The sequence below is a fragment of the Salvia hispanica genome, chromosome 5 (genome assembly GCF_029641045.1).
Source record: "Salvia hispanica isolate PSC_SH4W2 chromosome 5, Shi_PSC_v1, whole genome shotgun sequence".
Lineage (NCBI taxonomy): Eukaryota > Viridiplantae > Streptophyta > Magnoliopsida > Lamiales > Lamiaceae > Salvia > Salvia hispanica.
Genome location: NC_142696.1, coordinates 5,129,643 through 5,148,635, shown reverse-complemented (window position 1 = coordinate 5,148,635; position 18,993 = coordinate 5,129,643). Strand labels below are relative to the sequence as shown.

The following is an 18,993-nucleotide window of genomic DNA, read 5'->3' as shown; positions in this document are numbered from 1 at the left end:
TTATATTTTCCAATGATTAATACAACGACGAATTGTTCATTTATAAATCTATTTATTAAACACATTTGTAGGGAAAATTAAATAATATTAAAAATGATGATGTAAAAATGAAATGTTGAGTTAGGGAGAAATAAGGGAGAAATAAGGGAGAAACCATTGGAGCAGTTGGCTAAAAGTTGGCTAAAAACTGGGGATAAATTTTGGTGCTGATGTGGCGCTGATGTGGCAGGAGTTAGGGAGAAATAAGGGAGAAATAAGGGAGACCATTGGGAGTGCTCTTAGATGGTGAAAAATTGTCTATCCAGATACACTTCAATTCATCCATTGTTTTAAAACTCAGACCGATTGGTTCGGCAGCAAACCAGCTTGGTTCGATACGGTTCATACTCTAAAACCATTCGAAAAGTTGGACTATTTTGAATTGGGGTGAACAACCCGGAAATCGGCAATCGGCTTAGCCGGTGCTTGGTCCGATCTAATTTGTGATGTGTAATTTTCGAGTTATAAAATCAAGTGCAAGATCACACAAGTTTAAAATAACTCTAATATTACAACGATACTGCAAGAATTCGAATGGAACACTTGAAGTGTCGATCTGCAGGGAAGGTAAAATTATTTAACTATAATGCAAATACAACACATAATAGTTATTATTTTTTCGAATTTATTTTTAATTTCTTAGCTTTCATTGTTATTTCCTTTTGAGTTTCTATGACCGAATAAAATAATAACTTAAAAATGAATAATTACTATTACAATTCAGGAGGCACTAGTGTTCATTGATAGCGACAACTGATTTCGACAAGTATTCTTATCTGAAAAATATTTTAGACTTCTTTCATTAGAACACTAGCAAAGATGGACTCCAATAGCAGTACGAGGGAATAAGAGGAAAGAGAGAATTACTTATTTCCCTCGTAAAACTCGCGGCTCTTGAAATTTAGTTGAATTTAGAAGTTAAAACTATTCCTTTCTCTTTAATTTGATTTTTCCCTTTCCATTGCATTTGTTTGGTTGATTAACCAGTCTTTCCGAGCCACTGGTGCTCGGAAACAACCTCATTTCCCCTCTCCTAACTTTGAGCATCACACGTTATCCCTGATTTTGGTGTCTAACAATGGAGAACATATGTTAGAATTTTTTATGATTTACGTTGTATTAAAGGAGAGACATGTGCATTGGCGGAACCAAATGGACACTGCAAGGGGCTAAAGCCCATAGTAAAGTTTTTTGTTTTTTTTTTTTTTTTTCCTATCAACAGTGCATCCTCCTTCAGCGAGTTCAACTGCCAATAACCACCATGATCTAATTTTTTTGGTTATCCTAAATGTCGTTACTAAGTTGGAAACAACTACGAACTAAAAGGACATAGGAGTTCTTCTAAATTAGGGCAATTTGTTTAAATATAGAATTGAATAATTGAATAGTGCTACAATATTAATCTAAATGATAATGTATTCAACCTATGTCCAAATCACGCATGAGAGACCACGTGCTAAGAGCATCCACAATGGCGGCTAGCCCACCGGCTAGTCGATTCGCGTCGCTAGCCAGTCGACTAGCTGAACCATTGCGATCGGCCAGCCGAAAATCGGCGAAAAAATCGGTGTGGGCTAGCCGATTTGATGGCGCTGGCTGCCATTGTGGCGTGCCGATCGGCCAGCGATCGGCTAGCACTATTTTTTATTTTTTATTTTTGAAAAACTATATAAACGCGATTTTCTCTCTCACTAAATTTCTGTACAAGAGCAACATCTAGCGATGAACAACAACAACTAGGCCCAATACAAAATTAAGACCTAAAACAGAAACATGTCATAGCGTCGACCCCCGTTCGGCTAGCGGCAAACTATAACGGATTCAAGGCATACTAACATTTTTTAATGTATTTTTTTAATAAATTAGTGAGGAGTAGAGTACTAGAGTGGGGCGGTGGCTCGTGTGTGGAAGCCCAGATTTTTTTTTATTATGTAATTTTTTTGATTTTTAGTTAATGTACTTTTTTTATTTAAATAAAATTAACGAATTTTTCCCGTATATGTGTCGTAAATTTAATTCCGTATTTTGTGTTTAATTCCGTAAATGTAGTTGTTTTTGAATTATTTTTATTGCGGCTGGCCTATGGCTGGCCTGAATCTGATGTGACAGGTGGATTTTTAGTGCTGCTGACGTGGCAGGGACAGAGAGTGGCTGACCTATGGCTGGCCTATTTCTATTGTGGATGCTCTAAAAAAAAAGATGACTAAGGATATTTTTAGTGCAATTAAAAAACACTAGCTTGTATTTCTAAATATATAACCAATGCTTTGAAAAACATCATCATTCTCATTCTCAGTGTCTCGACTAAAATTGTTCCAGGAGTAAAGATCGGTCAACGGGTCTTGCAACAAGTGATCACCAAATCTAGAGGTAATTACATGAAGGGGTTGGCAGCGGAAGCGCTCATATAAATCGATTACATAATAATCTTGATCTATTTAGAAGATTATTTAGACAAATTCTATTCGCGCAATTATCACATGTATCATGTTCATAACTCAAATAAATCATGCTTTAAATTAATTAAAACCTAAAACATGCTTTTCTACGGTTTAACTATTTTACCTTGATGATTCTCCAAAGAATCGAAGATAGTTAGCGCCTTCTCCACGTGAAGATCTTCAGTACTAAACCACGGATCTTCTGTCTGGTTCCCGGACTGTAAACTGATATCAGGGTGGGCTGATCTCACCAGTATACTAGGACTTAAATAAAGAAGACGGAAAACCTATCCCTCGAAGAACAGGAAAAAATCGTCCTCTACTAGAAAGAGAGAGGGATGAAAATTTTATGCTCAAGTAAAAGTGATTTCTGTCTCCTTTATTCTCCTATTCTGTCACATATTGGGCCCAGACATGGATCTATGGAAGGTTTTGGATATGAGCTCCTCCAATTAGCTTTTTACTAATTAAATTAAACCCGATTTAATATAAGCTTATAATTGAAATATCACGAGCAGCCACTACAGAAGTAATATTGCACTCCCCATCCAAATCCGAAATTATAAGTACTCTGGGTTTCCATTGCTTGATATTTATTTCCCTCGCTTAAGATAGAAACATCCATTAATTAATTATTGTCTGCTATGGACTTAATTAATTAATATCTTATTTATTCCAAGAATGGACTCAGCAAGAAAATCTTATTTATTATTCATAGAGTAATCAAACTCCAACTAGTTAGGTTCCGAATAATAAAACCTTATTTCAAGCTCCTCTTGAGGATGTTATCAAACGATACTCACCTCGCGCACGATTCAACATAATCACCAGGCTTATTGGGTTGCGAAACCCTGCACCATTTGATAAGTCAAAGTAGTGCATAATCAATACCGTATGCTCAATGCTGACGTACATTGATTAAGAAACAATAATTTGTGAGACCTCGTCTTTCAGTAGATAGCATAAAGACATGTCTCGCTGTTAGATCCAATTCAGTGCTATACCACACCAACGTCATCTTATTTCAGTAAGGCTTAGAAATAATCGGACTGACATTGCAACCTTTCACGATAAGTAGTCTAAACCTATCTAGGTTGTGAAATTCTCCTTTTTCTTTGTTCAGAACTGACCGTGTTACCTTAAAGTGAATGACACCTACAACCGGTCTACTAAAACAAAGATTTAGACTTTGTTAAGTTACTTATACATTTAAACATGTAATAAACATCCATTAAATGTAAAACATAACAACATTATGACAAAAATAATCTGTTTATTTCTTTGAAAAATAAAATAAGAGTTTTAACAGTATTCAATCACTCGAAAGGTAAATTCTAGTTACAAACTCTAACATTATATTATACATGCAAAATGTTTCACCGATATTTCAAATTGGTAAAAAAAATTTAAAGTTGACATGAATTATGCAAAATGTCTCATTAGTATTTTAAACTACTTTTTATTAAAATATTTAATGCCGTCTACTATATGATAAATAGAGAGATGATATGCTGCGAATATTATATGAGGGATTTATGAGCGACAATGTTGATTTGGCAAATCTCACAATTAATTTTTTTCCTTTTTCTCTTTGTAATTTTTTTCTCTCCATTTTTAGTTTCTTCAACCTACTTCTCAATCCACCCTATCGTCGATTCTATTTTTATTTCTTTCATTATCAAATTCCTGCAGATGAATATTTGCACCAAACCTTTAATTTCTCTCACCTGTAAAATTTCTTCTTCTCACTAAATTTATTAACCTAATCAATGAATTTTATCACAATAAGATCACCACTTCCCACAATTTAATGAATAGTTATACTACCAAACTATTCTTGCAGAATTAGTAATTTCGCACATTATCAATGGGTTTCTGCAACTATTTTTTTTCACCAAATGAGTTTCTACATATGCTTTCAAAAATTTGTGAAAGTCATACAAAGAGGGATTAAAATTTTTTTTTTCAAAATAGATTTTTGCAGAGAAAAATTCATGGTGAACATAACCAGTTTTGAAATCCTTTCTTTCTATTTAGTTTGCAATAACATCTAGATAGTGGCAAATTATGTCATCAAATGTAATAGAGATTGTTATAAATTATCCAATAAAACTTCAATTATTAAAGAGGAAAATTGGTAGAAGAAATAAAGAATGGATGGAAATTGAAAAGAGGGATAGGGATGGAGAAGAGAAGATGACGATGAAAACAAAGTGGGAAAAATATTAAGTAAAATAACAAAAATGAAATATGTAATTCCACGTCAGTTGTCACTTATAAGACGTTCACAGTATGGACCCCGACATATCAACCCTCACGATAAATACTCCCTCCGTCCACGAATAAGAGTCTCATTTTTCCATTTTGGTCCGTCCACGAATAAGAATCCCGATTCATAATTACCATAAATGGTAAAAAGACCCCACATTCCACCAACTCATTCCACTCACATATCATTTAAAACTAATATATACAAGTGGGACCCCTATTGCACTAACTTTCTTCCACTTACTATTTCTTAACATTTCTTAAAATCCGCACCATTTAGAAATGAGACTTTTAATCATGGACGGAGGGAGTATATATTAAAAAAACTCACCAAACTTAATTAGTTATCGATATATTTTAAGGGGCATGTTAGGGTGCCACTACCCCTTAAAATAACACCATACCACCATTTCTAGCCAATCATTTGTACACGTGGACGAATAAGCTGCCACGTGGCAAAAAAAAAAAAATCCCAAAAAAAGACGGGCAGCAATCTGCTGGCCTTTAAACAACAATTTTTCTTGAACAGCAATATCCAACACGTTAGACAACAATATATAGATTGCTGTGTAGTGTTTGTAATATTGTTGTGTAGCGTTTATAATATTGCTGTATAAGCGTTGTCACGTCGTCATTTTAAGAGGGGTTGTCATTTTAACACAAACCTATATTTTAATATTCTAAACTTTTTCTTAATTAGTTATGTTCACCATGATTGAAAGTAAATTTACCAAATAGTATGAATCAAAATTTAAATTTGAGTCGGAATACTCTTAAACAAAAACTATGAAACAAAATTTTAAGGTGGAATACTGTTAAATCAAAATATCTCAATCGAAAACATTCAAATGTGGAGTACTAGTTTAAAACAATAACGGTATTTAAAATATTTTAACAGAATGCATTAGTTTAAAATACTAATGAAATATTTTGTATGATTCATGTCAACTTAAAATCTTTTTTTTAGAGCATCCGCAATGGTCGGCTAGTGACCGGCTAGCCGATTCGTCGCGCTAGCCGATCGGCTAGCCGAACCATTGCAATCGGCAAACACGATTTCGGCGAGCGGATCGGCGTGGGCTGGCCGATCGCTCGTCGCTGGCCGAAGCGCTAGCCGATCGGCTAGCCGCCATTGTGGAGGCCCGATCAGCCAGCGATCGGCCAACGCCGATTTTCGATTTTTTTTTTTAAATCATATATAAACGCGATTTTCGTTTCATTTTCATTTGCACCACTTGTTTTAACGAGTTTTCTCTCTCTCTAACTTTCTGTTCAAGAGCATCATCGAGCGATGAGTAACGCGGGTGGTAGCGGTAGCGGTAGTGGTGGGGATCCTGAGGAGTACGAACGGAGGATGAACGAGGCTATGGAGGCCTACATGAACCGCGGGATGGAGCGGTACATGCGTATGGTGGAACAGCAGGCGATACCTCGCCCTCCACGAGTTGTCCACCACCGAGCAGTGATTGATCGGGATCACGTAGCTGCACATCAGCGGCTGTACGAGGACTACTTTGCAGAGTACCCGCGGTTTTCCGCCAACATGTTCCGGCGGCGTTTCAGAATGCGCAGGGAGTTGTTTATGCGCATCGTTAGGGCATTGGAGCGTCAATATATGTGTTTCCGCTTCAGGCACGATGCGGCTGGCAGACCCGGCCACACCCCTATCCAAAAGTGCACGGCGGCAATCAGGCAGTTGGCCTACGGAGGCGCGGCAGACATGTGGGATGAGTACCTCCACATCGGTGAGTCGTCAGCCCTGAAATGTCTGAAGGAGTTCTGTGGGGGCGTGATCAGCATTTTCGGTGAGCAGTACCTTCGAAGCCCTACTCCCGAAGATTGTCAGAATTTGATGCAGATGCATGGGGAGAAGCATGGGTTCCCCGGGATGTTAGGCAGCATAGACTGTATGCATTGGGAGTGGAAGAACTGTCCGACTGCCTGGAAGGGGGCCTACACGACCGGCTACAAGTCAAAGAACCCCACGATAATCCTCGAGGCCGTAGCTGATTACCGGCTGTGGATCTGGCATGCGTATTTTGGGGTAGCCGGGTCGAACAACGACCTCAACGTCCTGAACTCGTCTCCCCTCTTCAACGAGAAGTGCCAGGGTGTCGGTCCAGCCGTCTCATTTGTGGCCAACGGCAACCGGCATGATATGGGCTACTACTTGGCGGATGGGATATACCCTCGGTGGCCGGTCTTTGTGAAGACGATCCGACAAACAAGTGATGAAAAGAAGGCCTACTTTGCGCTCGATGGGCGGCAATTAAGGGCCCAACGCGTTTGTGGGATGTCGGATGCGTTTCCGAGATAATGTACGCCTGCATTATCCTGCACAACATGATCGTCGAAGACGAAGGCGTACAACTGACTAGTTGGGTCAGTGACGATGAAGCCGGTCCAAGCCACGGAACGCCCACCCCTAGTGTACGACAGGGGGTACCTCTCGATGAAGCCGGCCGACTCAAGGAATTTGCCAACATGCGCCAAGTGGATGCTCATATTCAACTCCAAAAGGATATAATTGAAGAGTTGTGGGCACGGAGGACTGCACGACGATAGTTTTTTTTCTTTATTATGCATGTAATTTTTTTTATCTATGTAACTTTTTTAAATGCAATTAATGAATTTTCCCGTATACGTGTCTAAATTTAATTCCGTATTTTAATCGTAATTTTAGTTCCGTAAATGTAGTATATTTTGAATTGTTTTTATTGCGGCTGGCCTAAATCTGATGTGACAGGTGGTTTTTTTAGCGTTGCTGACGTGGCAGGGGAGAGAATGGCTGGCCTAAGCACTATTGCGGATGCTCTTACTAATTTGAAACATTGATGAAACATTTTTGTATGTAAGGTGTTATCCTCAAAATCTACCCTCCAAAACTCGAAGAAAGGTACCCCCAAATCTACCCTCCAAAACTCGAAGAAAGGTATCTTATGGAGTAGCCATTGCCTTCTCCTAACAGGATCAGAATTGAAATTAGAAGTGTTCGTCCTTTGAAATTAATGATAGCTAAATGCACCTTGGTCTCCTCAGGTGTTTGAGAAGATCGGAAACCCCACCTTCGATTGACGAGTCGCAAAGTTAGGAGCATGATTAGACTGCCCCCTACGGCTGCGTTGGGATTCCCCTCACCAGTTGCATGCAGCTTAGACATAATTGCATTCGGCTGGACCTGAAACGCACCAAACTCATTGCCAAGTTCCTTCATATAACTGCTGTTACAAATTGATACGGTTGCTAGCTCTATCAACTTAGCTAACAACCTTCAGCTAGCTAATTTTGATCCCGTAGCCGCGCATGGTATTTCATCCTACGCCACTTATTCCAGCTCAATCTTCTCGTACTACCATTTTCCATTGCTTTGGATTGTCAAGATAATATTAGATTTTTTGCTAGAAAGAAAAAATAATCGATTAATAGTTTTTGCCCAAAAAAAAAATTCATAAAAATGAAGTCGTATTAGAAAGGCGTAATATTGCTGGAAACTAGAGTACTGGAGCATAATCTAAATTCGAGTTGAAGTTAAAACCACTGAGAAGTCTGAAGTAGAATCGCTCAACAGTGATACAGAAGAATTAATCTCGTCGTAATCGATTCGATAGGATTGAAAGTTTGAAACCTATATTTATTGTATAAAGAGCAAATTACAAGTAGAGCAATCCCGAGGAATCGGCATGGAAGAATTGCGCGTATCTCCGGCCGATCCGAGGGGAAGCCCAGCTACGGAGCAGCAGGCCGCCGGCGTCGGAATTCTTCTTCAGATAATGATGCTCGTGTTATCGTTTGTTCTCGGCCACGTTCTCCGCCGCCATCGCTTTTATTACCTCCCTGAAGCTAGTGCTTCCCTTTTAATCGGTAATTTAGTTTCTTCTGTGGATTTTAATTCGAGCTTTATATGCCCTAGCTTTTTTTTGTCGATGATCACCTTGAATTTGTTGCGTTTTAACTGTATCTGCAATTTATTGGAACTTGAATGTGTGATGCAGGTTTGATCGTGGGTATACTGGCCAATGTTTCCAACACGGAGAATAGCATTAGGTCTCATGCCGATAATTATTCATCATTTGCTATTTTCTTGCTTAAACGCTTCTTTAGTTCATGATGGTTGTGGTGTATACTTATTCTGTTTTAACATATTGAAATCTTGGTTTGGCAGGTCATGGTTCAACTTCCACGAGGAGTTCTTTTTCTTGTTCTTGTTGCCCCCAATTATATTATATCCTTTTGATGAGGACTATTTTCTGGACCTAATATATTCTGAATATCTTAGTTTATGTTTTACAGCTCCTCTGTAGGTTTTAAGCGAAGTGTGTTTGTTTCCTTCACTTGGTTTCGTGTTTACTCAGTCAGGATTCAGTCTTCAGCCTGTAAGTTTCTCTATCTTTAATTTTGCTTGTAAAGTATGAAATGAGTCAAAGAAGAAGTTGGATTAGGGAAGAAGATGCAGATGCCTGAAGTGTTATCCACCTGTCATTCCACCTAGATAGGTTATAGTAGAAATCAGTGAAAGAAACTTGTTAACACATTTATGTGCCTTGCTTGTTTCTATTGGGCTGTGGACAATACAGTCTCTTGCTGCATTCAATAGTAAGATTAGATCTTGGCTAGACCTCATGGCTTCTATGAGCATGGTAGCTGGTGGTGAAAAGGCCAAACTGAACTTGCTCGGTTCTTGTGATCTAGGGTCCAGGGGTGGAATAGCAACTTCTCTCGGCAAATATGTCAAAATATGAACCTTTTGTGTCTTTCCTCAATCTTAACCTTAGAAACTATTGAATAACTATGATTTTGATTTCTTTATTACTATCATTCTATATAGAATGACCTCTGTTACGAATTTGATTTTGCAGAAACCATTTTTTTCTAACTTTGGCGCCATAGTCACCTTTGCAATTTTTGGAACTCTTGTTGCTTCCATGGTCACTGGCATTTTGGTGTGAGTCTCATTTTATAAATTGTTCAGGGTTTTGTGTAAATGCTAGCACTTATTATATACAGTAGTATTATTTTTCCCATCATTTATGTGCCTGGTTTGTTTTTCTGTTTCAGATACCTCGCCGGAGTATCATATCTCATCTACAGGCTTCCTTTTGTTGAGTGTCTGATGTTTGGTGCGCTTATCTCAGCCACAGATCCTGTCACTGTTCTGTCAATATTTCAGGTGATGTGATATTCTAATTTCTTCCATTTTTGGCATTCCGGGATAGTTGAAAAATTATGTGTGACAGAAACTCCTAGGTCTGCAAAGTACGTAGGTGATATCTAGTTCCCATTGCCTATACAATATTCTCTGATCCATTTTGTGGCACAAAAATGCTCTATATATATAGGAGTATATAATAATAGTAGTGAAGTGACTTTTTAAACTATAATAATAGGTCTTTTGCTTACCAAATACTACCAATTGCCATTATATGACTAGTTAAGTTCCATACTGTAGACTTCTTTAAATGGAATATAATCACTTCTGGTTCTTTGTCGAGTCATCTCATGTTCACGAGAGCATAGGTCTTTCATAAGCTTTTTCACTATCAAATGGTATTGTTCTGCAACATAATAATCTTTAGTTGCATTTTCTTGATATGAAATTTGTAGGAGCTTGGTACAGATGTGAATCTGTATGCTTTGGTCTTTGGAGAATCTGTGCTAAATGATGCAGTAAGTTCTGTTTTTTTTTTTGTGTTCTCTTCCACTAGCTTGATATAATTTTTTGGAAAAAGCTGGACAGTCTTTATTTAGTCAGTTGCTAATTTGCTGTTTGTTTATTCGCTTGTGTCTGCCGCTCTTTGAAGATGGCAATTTCTCTGTATAGGTAAGTGGAACTTTAGCTCTCCTGCATCTGCATATTGCATAATGACAGCCCCTTTTTGCAGTAGTCTTAACAACCTGAATACCTGATTAATACTTTTGCAGAACAATGTCATTGGTGAGGAGTCACATGTCATCAGATCAGAACCTTTTCATGGTGGTGGTCAGATTTCTTGAGACTTTTGTTGGGTCAATGTCAGCAGGTTTGTCTTTAGCACTCTGTAGGAATTTCATCAGTCTGTGTTTTATAATCCTAGTTAAAGTTTGAAGTATGCTTAACTTGTTGTATGTGTCAATGATGACCATTGTGCTAAATTGCATAATAGTACTACTTGACTTACCAGAACTGAGACAGATGAAAGTCATTACATGCCCCTAGAAACTTAAGTAAATTAATTTTCCTTTCACACACGTCAATTTAACTTTAGTTTGCTAACTTCCCAAAAAAAGAAACTTTGCATTTATATCCAATCACATACAATACAATTACTTGAGCTAATGAATATAATTTCTTTCTGAATCTGCAGGGGTTGGAGTTGGATTTACTTCTGCTTTGATATCCTTTCCTTAAGTTCTTTATTATCATTCTTGCCAAAGTATTATTTCAGTGGTTTTGTAGCCTATAACACACTCTGTGGAGCCTTAACATCCAGCACCTTTTCAAGTATGCTGGTCTGGATATCGATAAGTAAGCATTTGAATATAGTACTGAAACCCACCATTGAGATCTAATATGTTATAATTACTTATCACTTTTTTCTTATTACTTGTACAGTCTTCAGAACTTGGAGTGCTGCTTATTTGTTCTTTTTCCATATTTTTCGTAAGTACTTTGTGATATTTTCTTTAGTTTATATGACAGTGTTATTTTATTTTGTCTGTGAGTCTTTGACTCAGCTTGTGCCTTGTCATCTTCAATCTGATATAGATACATGCTAGCCGAAGGACTTGGCCTCTCGGGCATCGTGTCAATATTATTCACTGGAATTGTAAGTGAACCTATGGGGATTTTTACATTTAATTTAGTTTTCACTTTTCATCTGATGTCGGAATGCAGCAAAACATTTAGGTCTTATTTTTTGTATTAGGTTATGAAGCACTACACTTTCTCAAATTTGTCAGACAAATCTCAGAAATTTGTAGCTGCATTTTTCCATTTAATATCATCGTTGGCCGAGACTTTCATGTGAGAATTCATTCATTAATTTATTTTAAATGTTGTCTCTGACTCTTTGTTGCATCTTCCGTTGAAGTTCCTAAATGTTGTCTGTCTTGCAGATTTATATATATGGGATTTGACATTGCCATGGAACAGCACAGCTGGTCTCATGTTGGATTCATCTTTTTTTCAATTGTATCCTTGAAATTGTTAACTTTTCTTGGGTTCTTGTCTAACTCCTTGAAACCTATATTTTCCTTAACTTGCTTTGAATCAAACCAGTTATTCATTGGCATTGCAAGGTATGTCCAGTCTGTGTTTTTCTTTATGCAGCATTTGTCTGTTTGTTGAACATCTTATCATCAACACCACAATTCCTACCATACGATGTAAAGTATTTTGTTTATGTAGTATCTTGCAGTGTGCCATGTGGAATATATGGAAAAGATATAATGGAACTGTTTAAATAATCTGTAAACCTTGTTTAACTTGTTCTGCGTAGGGCTGCAAATGTATTCTCATGTGCTTATTTGGTCAATATGGGTAGACCTTCACATAGAAAAATATCAATGAAGCATCAGAAAGCACTTTGGTATAGTGGTAAGGGAAGAAGAATTGTTTTAGTTGTCTGGTCCTTACGCACTTATGGTTCACCATTCATCTGGTAAACAGATGTAGAGCCTGACAGCCCTAACTTGCATGAAATATTAATCACAGGGCTCCGAGGGGCAATGGCATTTGCGCTTGCCTTGCAATCGGTTCATGATCTTCCAGAGGGTCACGGTCAGACTATATTCACTGCGACAACTGCAATTGTTGTTTTAACGGTGAGAAACCTTGAAGATCAAGTAGAACTCATAGTGGACCTATGATTGAATGTCGAACTATAAGTGTGCTCTTTTAGTATGTCATAGTAAGATTGAATGTCATCAGTGTTGTAGGCTGTAGTTATGTTCTCTGCATTCTCAGTTGCAAAATAATGTGAATATATACTTAATAGTTCTCCAATTTATCAATCAACTAGTAACATGCTACATTTGATGTAAATTTATGCTTTTATTGTCTTCTGGGGTCAAGTTTTTATAATTTGTTTCTCTAATATTGTCCTCCTAGTTTTTAGTCTATAATGCACCTAAGATGAGGATTTAATTTGATTCTGATGATATGTTTCTGAATTTTTGTGGTGGTTGGCATCTTGTAGGTTTTGCTGATAGGAGGTTCAACAGGAACCATGCTGGAAGCCTTGGAAGTTGTTGGTGATGGTCATGAGATCCCATTGGGTGAAGTAAGTCATTAATTATTCACCACTTGCATCAGCATGCCTTTGGTGAAGAATAATAGCCTATTTTTTCAGTTCCTTGCAGATGTACAATTTGGTGTGAGCTAATAAAATTGAAAATTCGAATTCAAGCATAAATTCTAGGATTCGTTTTCAGCAGTGTATTGGTCTAGGCATGCTAATGAACTAGATGAAAGCATTTAATTAGTGAGCCCTGTGGATCAAAATGTTTTGGCATTCAATATTTACTTTTGGAAAGTCACTTACATATCCTTCTCCCATTGCTCTGTGTGGTCACCCGGCTCCTCTAAACAGAACCAATAAATTTGTTGGCCCACTCATTGTCTCTTGTCATAAGGTCATAATTAGGTTAAACGGAGCCATTAAATTTGTTGCTTGCTTGATAATATTATGCCAATTTCTGCAACAGCTTTCAAGTTCTGGGATTTTAAGGTCTTTGTTTAAATTTCAGAGCTTTGATGCAAACAATGGCTACATAGCTCCTACTTACGTGGGGGAATCATCTTCTGGGAACCGGTTTAAGATGAAACTTAGTGAGTTCCGTAAAAGGTAAGCAAGATACATAGTATTTCAAACTTCTGCATTTTTTTACTTTCCAGATTTTCTTCATGTGAGTTTCTTGATTGCTTTTTGCAGCACTGCATCTTTCACTGAACTTGACAAGAACTACCTCACCCCATTTTTTACCACTCAAAGTGGTGAAGATGATGAGCACGGTAAGTTACCTACGCAAAATCAGGTTTTATTGTTGATACAGTTCTATAATTAATTTAATTGCTGATCAATCATGGGTTACCACTTCAGCATGCTTCTTTTTTTGCCACAGTGGCCACTGTAATTTCTTTCTTTCAGTGAAAAGCAAATATACTACTGCTATGTGCTACTATGCATGCTTAAAATTTTACTGGTCTATGTGATCTATCCTTGATGGTGAATCGAGCGTTTTTCGTCTTTTCATTCAAAACCTATGCTAATCATAGCTTGATACAGCAACCATCCTTCACATGGATACAGAGCATGATCAAGTTTGGTTCTTATCTAAATCGAGCATCACCTCATCTATTTACCATAATCTTTTGTTCATAATCCACAGATGATATATTTAGCAATAACGGAAGAGGAAGTTATGATTGACAGACATGATGCTGATAAAAGTTGGCAATTTTAATCCTCCTCCATGACAGAATTGACTTTAACAGTGGTGTATCCAGTTGTGGCTCGTCAAGATGGATATAAGACTGCTCAATGACACGTAAAGATTGTATCTTTTTGAAAAGTATTACTGCCATAGGATTGTAGATTAGTCACAAATTAGAGGTAGGGCTGGTCAGGTGCTGCATCATTCGACGCCTTCTAATATCTGTAAATAATGGTGGTATATGAAATGATTCGCTGCGAGAATTTCATGATATCATTTGCCATCTAATTATTTTATTCCTTTCATCATATTTTGAGCATGATATCTAGGGATGTAAATTGGGCCCAGATTTGAATAGCTTAGAATGGCCCTGAATATAAATCGTAGGTGTAAAGGATTATAGTTCGGCAGAGGTTGCTGAATTTGACGACTCTAATCACATGCAAGCTCATTAGCTGTAACAAAGTTAAAACTTAAAACCTCCAGGGTGTATATACAACATAATTTAGTATTTTATCCTCCATTACAACCAATTTATGTAATTTACTATGCACATTAAATGGTATATCTTCGTGGAATTACTGAATATAGAAAATCATAAATGTAAATAATACCATACCATACTAGAATAGTCCAGAAAAGAATCTAAAACACTCAGGTTCTGCGACTTAATATGCTTACGAGTTACGATTGATAATAAAAATCGTGAACTTTCCGAAACATGATGTGCAAAATTTATTAGTAGCATAAAAAATAGTAGTACTACACTGCACCACTTCCGTTTCATAATTTGCCATCATTAAATCACAAAAAATTGAACTTGGGAGCAAATAGGTGCGGAGAAGATGAGAAAACATGATTTCATTCCAAGATTAAAAGGTGAAATACTGTAGTTGTGTTATCTTTTAAAAAAGAGTGAACTACAAAAATGGTCCCTGGACTATGGGTTTATCTCGCCCATAGTCCCTGGACTTTAAAAATATCGCCAGTAGTCCCTGGACTAAGGGTTTATCTCGAAATTGGTCCTTTTGGCTTTTTTTGGTACGAAAATACCCTTTGATATTATTTTGGAGGGTTTGGACAATTTGGTCTTTTTATACTTTTAACATTTTAAATCTGATATTATTTTAGTTATGTACTAACTTTGATATTATTTCAAAATTATCATTCTTCTTCCATTTTGTTATCCTTCACTGAATTTGTTTTTTTTTATTTATTTCAATATTAGATTTAATTTTATAAAATTAAATTTAATATTTAGATTTTTAAATATCAATAAATTTTTTTAATGAAAACTATTAATTCATGGACACTATAAATATTGATTAAAACTATTAATTTTTGTTATTTAATATAATATTCAATTGAATTGAAGAAGTACAGAAAAATAATATTAATCATGATGGAAAAATAAGAGTTATTCTATTTAGCCTCCGTTCGGTTGTTATAATTGCTTGTGATTAAATATTATGAAGTTGACTAAAAATTTGATCCTACTTAAAATTTTATATAGGAGTATTTTTGTTGAAATTTTCTAGTAAATTTTGATTGTTTTCAAATTAATAAACGAAAATTATATTAGTCTTACATTAGATGCATATTTATTTCAGAATAAATTGTGTTATATAATCTATTTATGATTAAAGCTACTATTAAATATTGATTAAAACTAAGGCGTTGTCATACCTTATTGATTACATAGTACTACACACTATCAAATATTGATTATAATTATTAATTTTTACTATTTAATAATTTTTATAATTAAAAAAATTTATTGATATTTTAAAATTAAAATTTAAAATTTTGTAAAATTAAATCTAATATTGAAATAAAGAAACAAAGTGAAGGATGACAAAAGGGAAAAAGGATGATAAATTTGAAATAATATCAAAGTTAGTACATAACTAAAATAATATCAGATTTAAAATGTTAAAAGTGTAAAAAGACCAAATTGCCCAAACCCACCAAAATAATATCAAAGGGTATTTTCGTACCAAAAAAAGGCAAAAGGACCAATTTCGAGATAAACCCTTAGTCCAGGGACTACTGGCGATATTTTTAAAGTCCAGGGACTATGGGCGAGATAAACCCATAGTCCAGGGACCATTTTTGTAGTTCACTCTTTAAAAAAAAGGCATTTTTTGTTAGGAGCCAGAAATAATTAGTGTACTACTATATTTTGAAGTTACCATCCTGAGCGAATAATTAATTTCTTGGGGTCTCAAAAGAGGATCATATAGGACCGTTACCCCGTGATAATAATTTTATACTAGTAATTTGCAACGGCTACTTTTTCAATCATCTCTTTTCTCTATCATTATTGTCTCTGTTTCTCGCCTGTAACATTCTTTACACAGGATTTCCGTTTCCTCCTCCTCCTCCTCCACTTGCAGGTTTTGAGTGGGTAAAAATAGAGAGAGAAGGAAAGAAAGATGGGCGATCAAGCCGCACCAGCTCCGCTGCCGCCACACCGCCGCCCGAAAGTGAGGGAAGTGAGTTCCCGGTTCATGTCCCCTTTAGTCCAATCCAATTCAACCCCAGCCCCCACTCCCCACCCTTCCGATTTCCCGCGCCCCAAAACCCTACACCGCCGCCATCCCTCCAAAACCGACGAGAATTTCAACCCGGAGCCAAACCGCATCATCGCCTTAGACAAACCCTCACCGGCTATCTCAACCATAAACAGAAAACAGCACCACCACCGAATCAATTCAAAAGATCACCACCACTCGGCTTCCTCCAGGCCGGACACGCCTATCGCCACCGCCACGGATCGAATTGTTCCGTCCAGATTCAGGCAAAGCGCCACCCGTTCAAATTCGCTCAGCGGTAGCAGCGACGGATGCTCCGCCGTCACCGCCGCGGCGAGGCTTCTGCAGGAAGCCACATCCGATGTAGAGAAGAAGCTTTCCAGGATTTCGACAACATCCAGCGTCGACGATTCCGATTCCTGCAGCACCGCCACTTCGAATCAGGGGAGTTCCTCGTGCCCTAGCTCGCCGCTCTGCGCCGCGCCGGTCACTAAGCTGCGCAGCGCAACGGACGTGCGATCCTCCATGCCAGACGTGGATAAATGGCTCTCCGATAGGAATTTCGAAAATTCCGGCAAGGATTGTGCTCGATCGCTCAATTTTTCGTCATTCTCGAGGATCACCGGCGGTGGAGGCGTTTCACGGCCTCCGCATCCTTCGCCGTGTGTGAGGTCTGGGATTGATTCAAGGAAAGGGAGTAAGGCGTCCAATCATCAAGCTGAAGTGCATTCTCTCAAAATGATGACAAACCACTATCTTCAGTGGCGATTTGCGAATGCTAAGGCAGAGGCTTCCGTTCAAACTCAGAAGCATGAAACTGAGGTTTGTTTATTGCCTTTTGAAACATTGATATGCTGAAATACTTGAATGTTGCATCAGTTAATCCTCTTTTCATTCCAATTCAGAGGAAATTCTTTGCACTTGGAGGCAAGATATCTGAGTTAAGAGATAATGTGAAGAAGAAACGCATTGAACTTGCAGTGCTGCGAGGATTGAACACTTTGAATACAGTAGTTGAAGCTCAAGTAAGCCTTCTTTCGCGATTATGCTTACATTTTCCATGATTTCTTCTTCTTCTTTTGTGTTAGATTAGTGAGTCTATTCTGTCATATCATATTATACTCCAACCTCAGATTAGGCCTAATGTGTTTGATTTGCATAGGTAAACATTGTGCTTCAAATTAATGAAATGTTTGTATTTTTGTTTAGATGCCATACCTAGAGGAGTGGTCTAGTCTGGAAGAGGATTACTCGAATTCTCTGTCGGGCGCAGCAAATGCGTTGCTGAGTTCCTCAGTTAGACTTCCAATCAGTGGTGATGTGCGGGTTAGATCTCGTCTACCTACTACAACTATAATTCTCAAATCAATATAGTATTTGGCATTTTTGCGCCTTGATGCGATAAACTCACTTCACTCTTGCAAATAATCTTTATCCAGGCCGATGTCGGGGAGCTAGAGGAAGCTCTAACCTCAGCTTCGAAGGTGGTTGAGTCCATTGGTTCTCATATTCAGAGATTTACCCACAAGGTGTGATACTTGACACATGTAAATGTCACATCTGCTTCCTATTGCATGAACTTACAAATTGATACATGTTTGGTTTGATGCAGGCTGAAGGAATGGATATTTTGGTATCTGATGTAGCTAGGATGGTAGGGGGAGAGAAAGCTCTAACAGAGGAGTGTGGATTTCTGCTCTCCAAGATTTACTCATCACAGGTTGATAGACTCTCCCCTGCATCATCATTTTCAAAACTTCTTGATTGTGAGTTCTTACACATTACCTTCTGTACAGGTGAATGAATGCAGCCTGAGGGGAGCTCTAATGCAATTGAATTACTGCAACAATCGTCAACCTTTTAAGTGTCAAGAATTAGTTTCTTCATAATTTGTTTTCTTCTTCCATTAATAACTCAATAATATGTCCTGTATCTCTTCCAAAAAAATGTACTACTTGTATTATTTTTTGTATTCTTATCCTCCTCGTGGATCTGTGTAAATGAACTCAAATCTTCATAAGATATATAGAAAGAATGAAGTTTTGCACCCTTGCAAAATCAAAATTATCAAAGTTAGCTCAAAAAATCGACAAAGAAGGTGGAACAATTAATTTCATACACATATTAAAGATAACTCTATTTGTATGGGCAAATTGCCCTAAAAGTCATAAACTTTTTCTATTTTTCGGTTTTTCCCACGAACTAAAATTTTGGCGTATAATGTTATGAACTTTACCGGGTTGTTGGAATTTCCCATTTGACCCGACCATGGAGTTTTGCACGTGGCAAGCCTGAATCTG

At 37.3% G+C, this 18,993-nt stretch overlaps 2 protein-coding genes across 4 annotated transcripts; both read left to right on the top strand.

Moving 5' to 3' along the window:
• Window positions 1-7,775: 7,775 nt before the first annotated feature.
• LOC125200006 (sodium/hydrogen exchanger 6-like) lies at window positions 7,776-14,467 on the top strand. 3 transcript variants are annotated; one of them, XM_089058875.1, is made up of 23 exons: window positions 7,776-8,054; window positions 8,393-8,609; window positions 8,741-8,792; window positions 8,911-8,970; window positions 9,097-9,121; window positions 9,605-9,690; window positions 9,804-9,915; window positions 10,350-10,412; window positions 10,547-10,566; window positions 10,668-10,765; window positions 11,090-11,118; window positions 11,219-11,250; window positions 11,338-11,385; window positions 11,491-11,551; window positions 11,651-11,748; window positions 11,841-11,916; window positions 12,004-12,023; window positions 12,224-12,321; window positions 12,439-12,548; window positions 12,923-13,006; window positions 13,473-13,570; window positions 13,658-13,737; window positions 14,115-14,467. In XM_089058875.1, the coding sequence occupies exons 1-23, from the start codon at window positions 8,052-8,054 to the stop codon at window positions 14,153-14,155; spliced, it is 1,611 nt and encodes a 536-aa protein (XP_088915001.1). In that variant the 5' UTR covers window positions 7,776-8,051; the 3' UTR covers window positions 14,156-14,467. The 3 variants fall into 3 exon arrangements, with proteins under 3 accessions (XP_088915001.1, XP_088915002.1, XP_088915003.1); XM_089058876.1 differs by lacking the exon at window positions 7,776-8,054 and having other exon boundaries at window positions 8,081-8,609; XM_089058877.1 differs by lacking the exons at window positions 7,776-8,054; window positions 8,911-8,970 and having other exon boundaries at window positions 8,528-8,609; window positions 9,039-9,121.
• A 1,993-nt stretch (window positions 14,468-16,460) lies between these two features.
• Window positions 16,461-18,742, top strand: LOC125187725 (QWRF motif-containing protein 6-like). Its single transcript, XM_048084351.2, has 6 exons — window positions 16,461-17,515; window positions 17,599-17,718; window positions 17,903-18,019; window positions 18,133-18,222; window positions 18,306-18,413; window positions 18,490-18,742. The coding sequence occupies exons 1-6, from the start codon at window positions 16,595-16,597 to the stop codon at window positions 18,580-18,582; spliced, it is 1,449 nt and encodes a 482-aa protein (XP_047940308.1). The 5' UTR covers window positions 16,461-16,594; the 3' UTR covers window positions 18,583-18,742.
• The last annotated feature ends 251 nt before the right edge of the window (window positions 18,743-18,993 follow it).

What these genes read in the sequence shown, in the direction of transcription:
- LOC125200006 (XM_089058875.1), top strand. An exon ending in ATGGTCACTGGCATTTTGGT is followed by an intron (nt 9,691 to 9,803) that starts GTGAGTCTCATT and finishes TTTCTGTTTCAG; the next exon opens with ATACCTCGCCGGAGTATCAT. An exon ending in AATCTGTGCTAAATGATGCA is followed by an intron (nt 10,413 to 10,546) that starts GTAAGTTCTGTT and finishes CGCTCTTTGAAG; the next exon opens with ATGGCAATTTCTCTGTATAG.
- LOC125187725 (XM_048084351.2), top strand. Translation starts at nt 16,595, where the DNA reads ATGGGCGATCAAGCCGCACCAGCTCCGCTGCCGCCACACCGCCGCCCG. An exon ending in CTCAGAAGCATGAAACTGAG is followed by an intron (nt 17,516 to 17,598) that starts GTTTGTTTATTG and finishes ATTCCAATTCAG; the next exon opens with AGGAAATTCTTTGCACTTGG. An exon ending in CCAAGATTTACTCATCACAG is followed by an intron (nt 18,414 to 18,489) that starts GTTGATAGACTC and finishes CCTTCTGTACAG; the next exon opens with GTGAATGAATGCAGCCTGAG.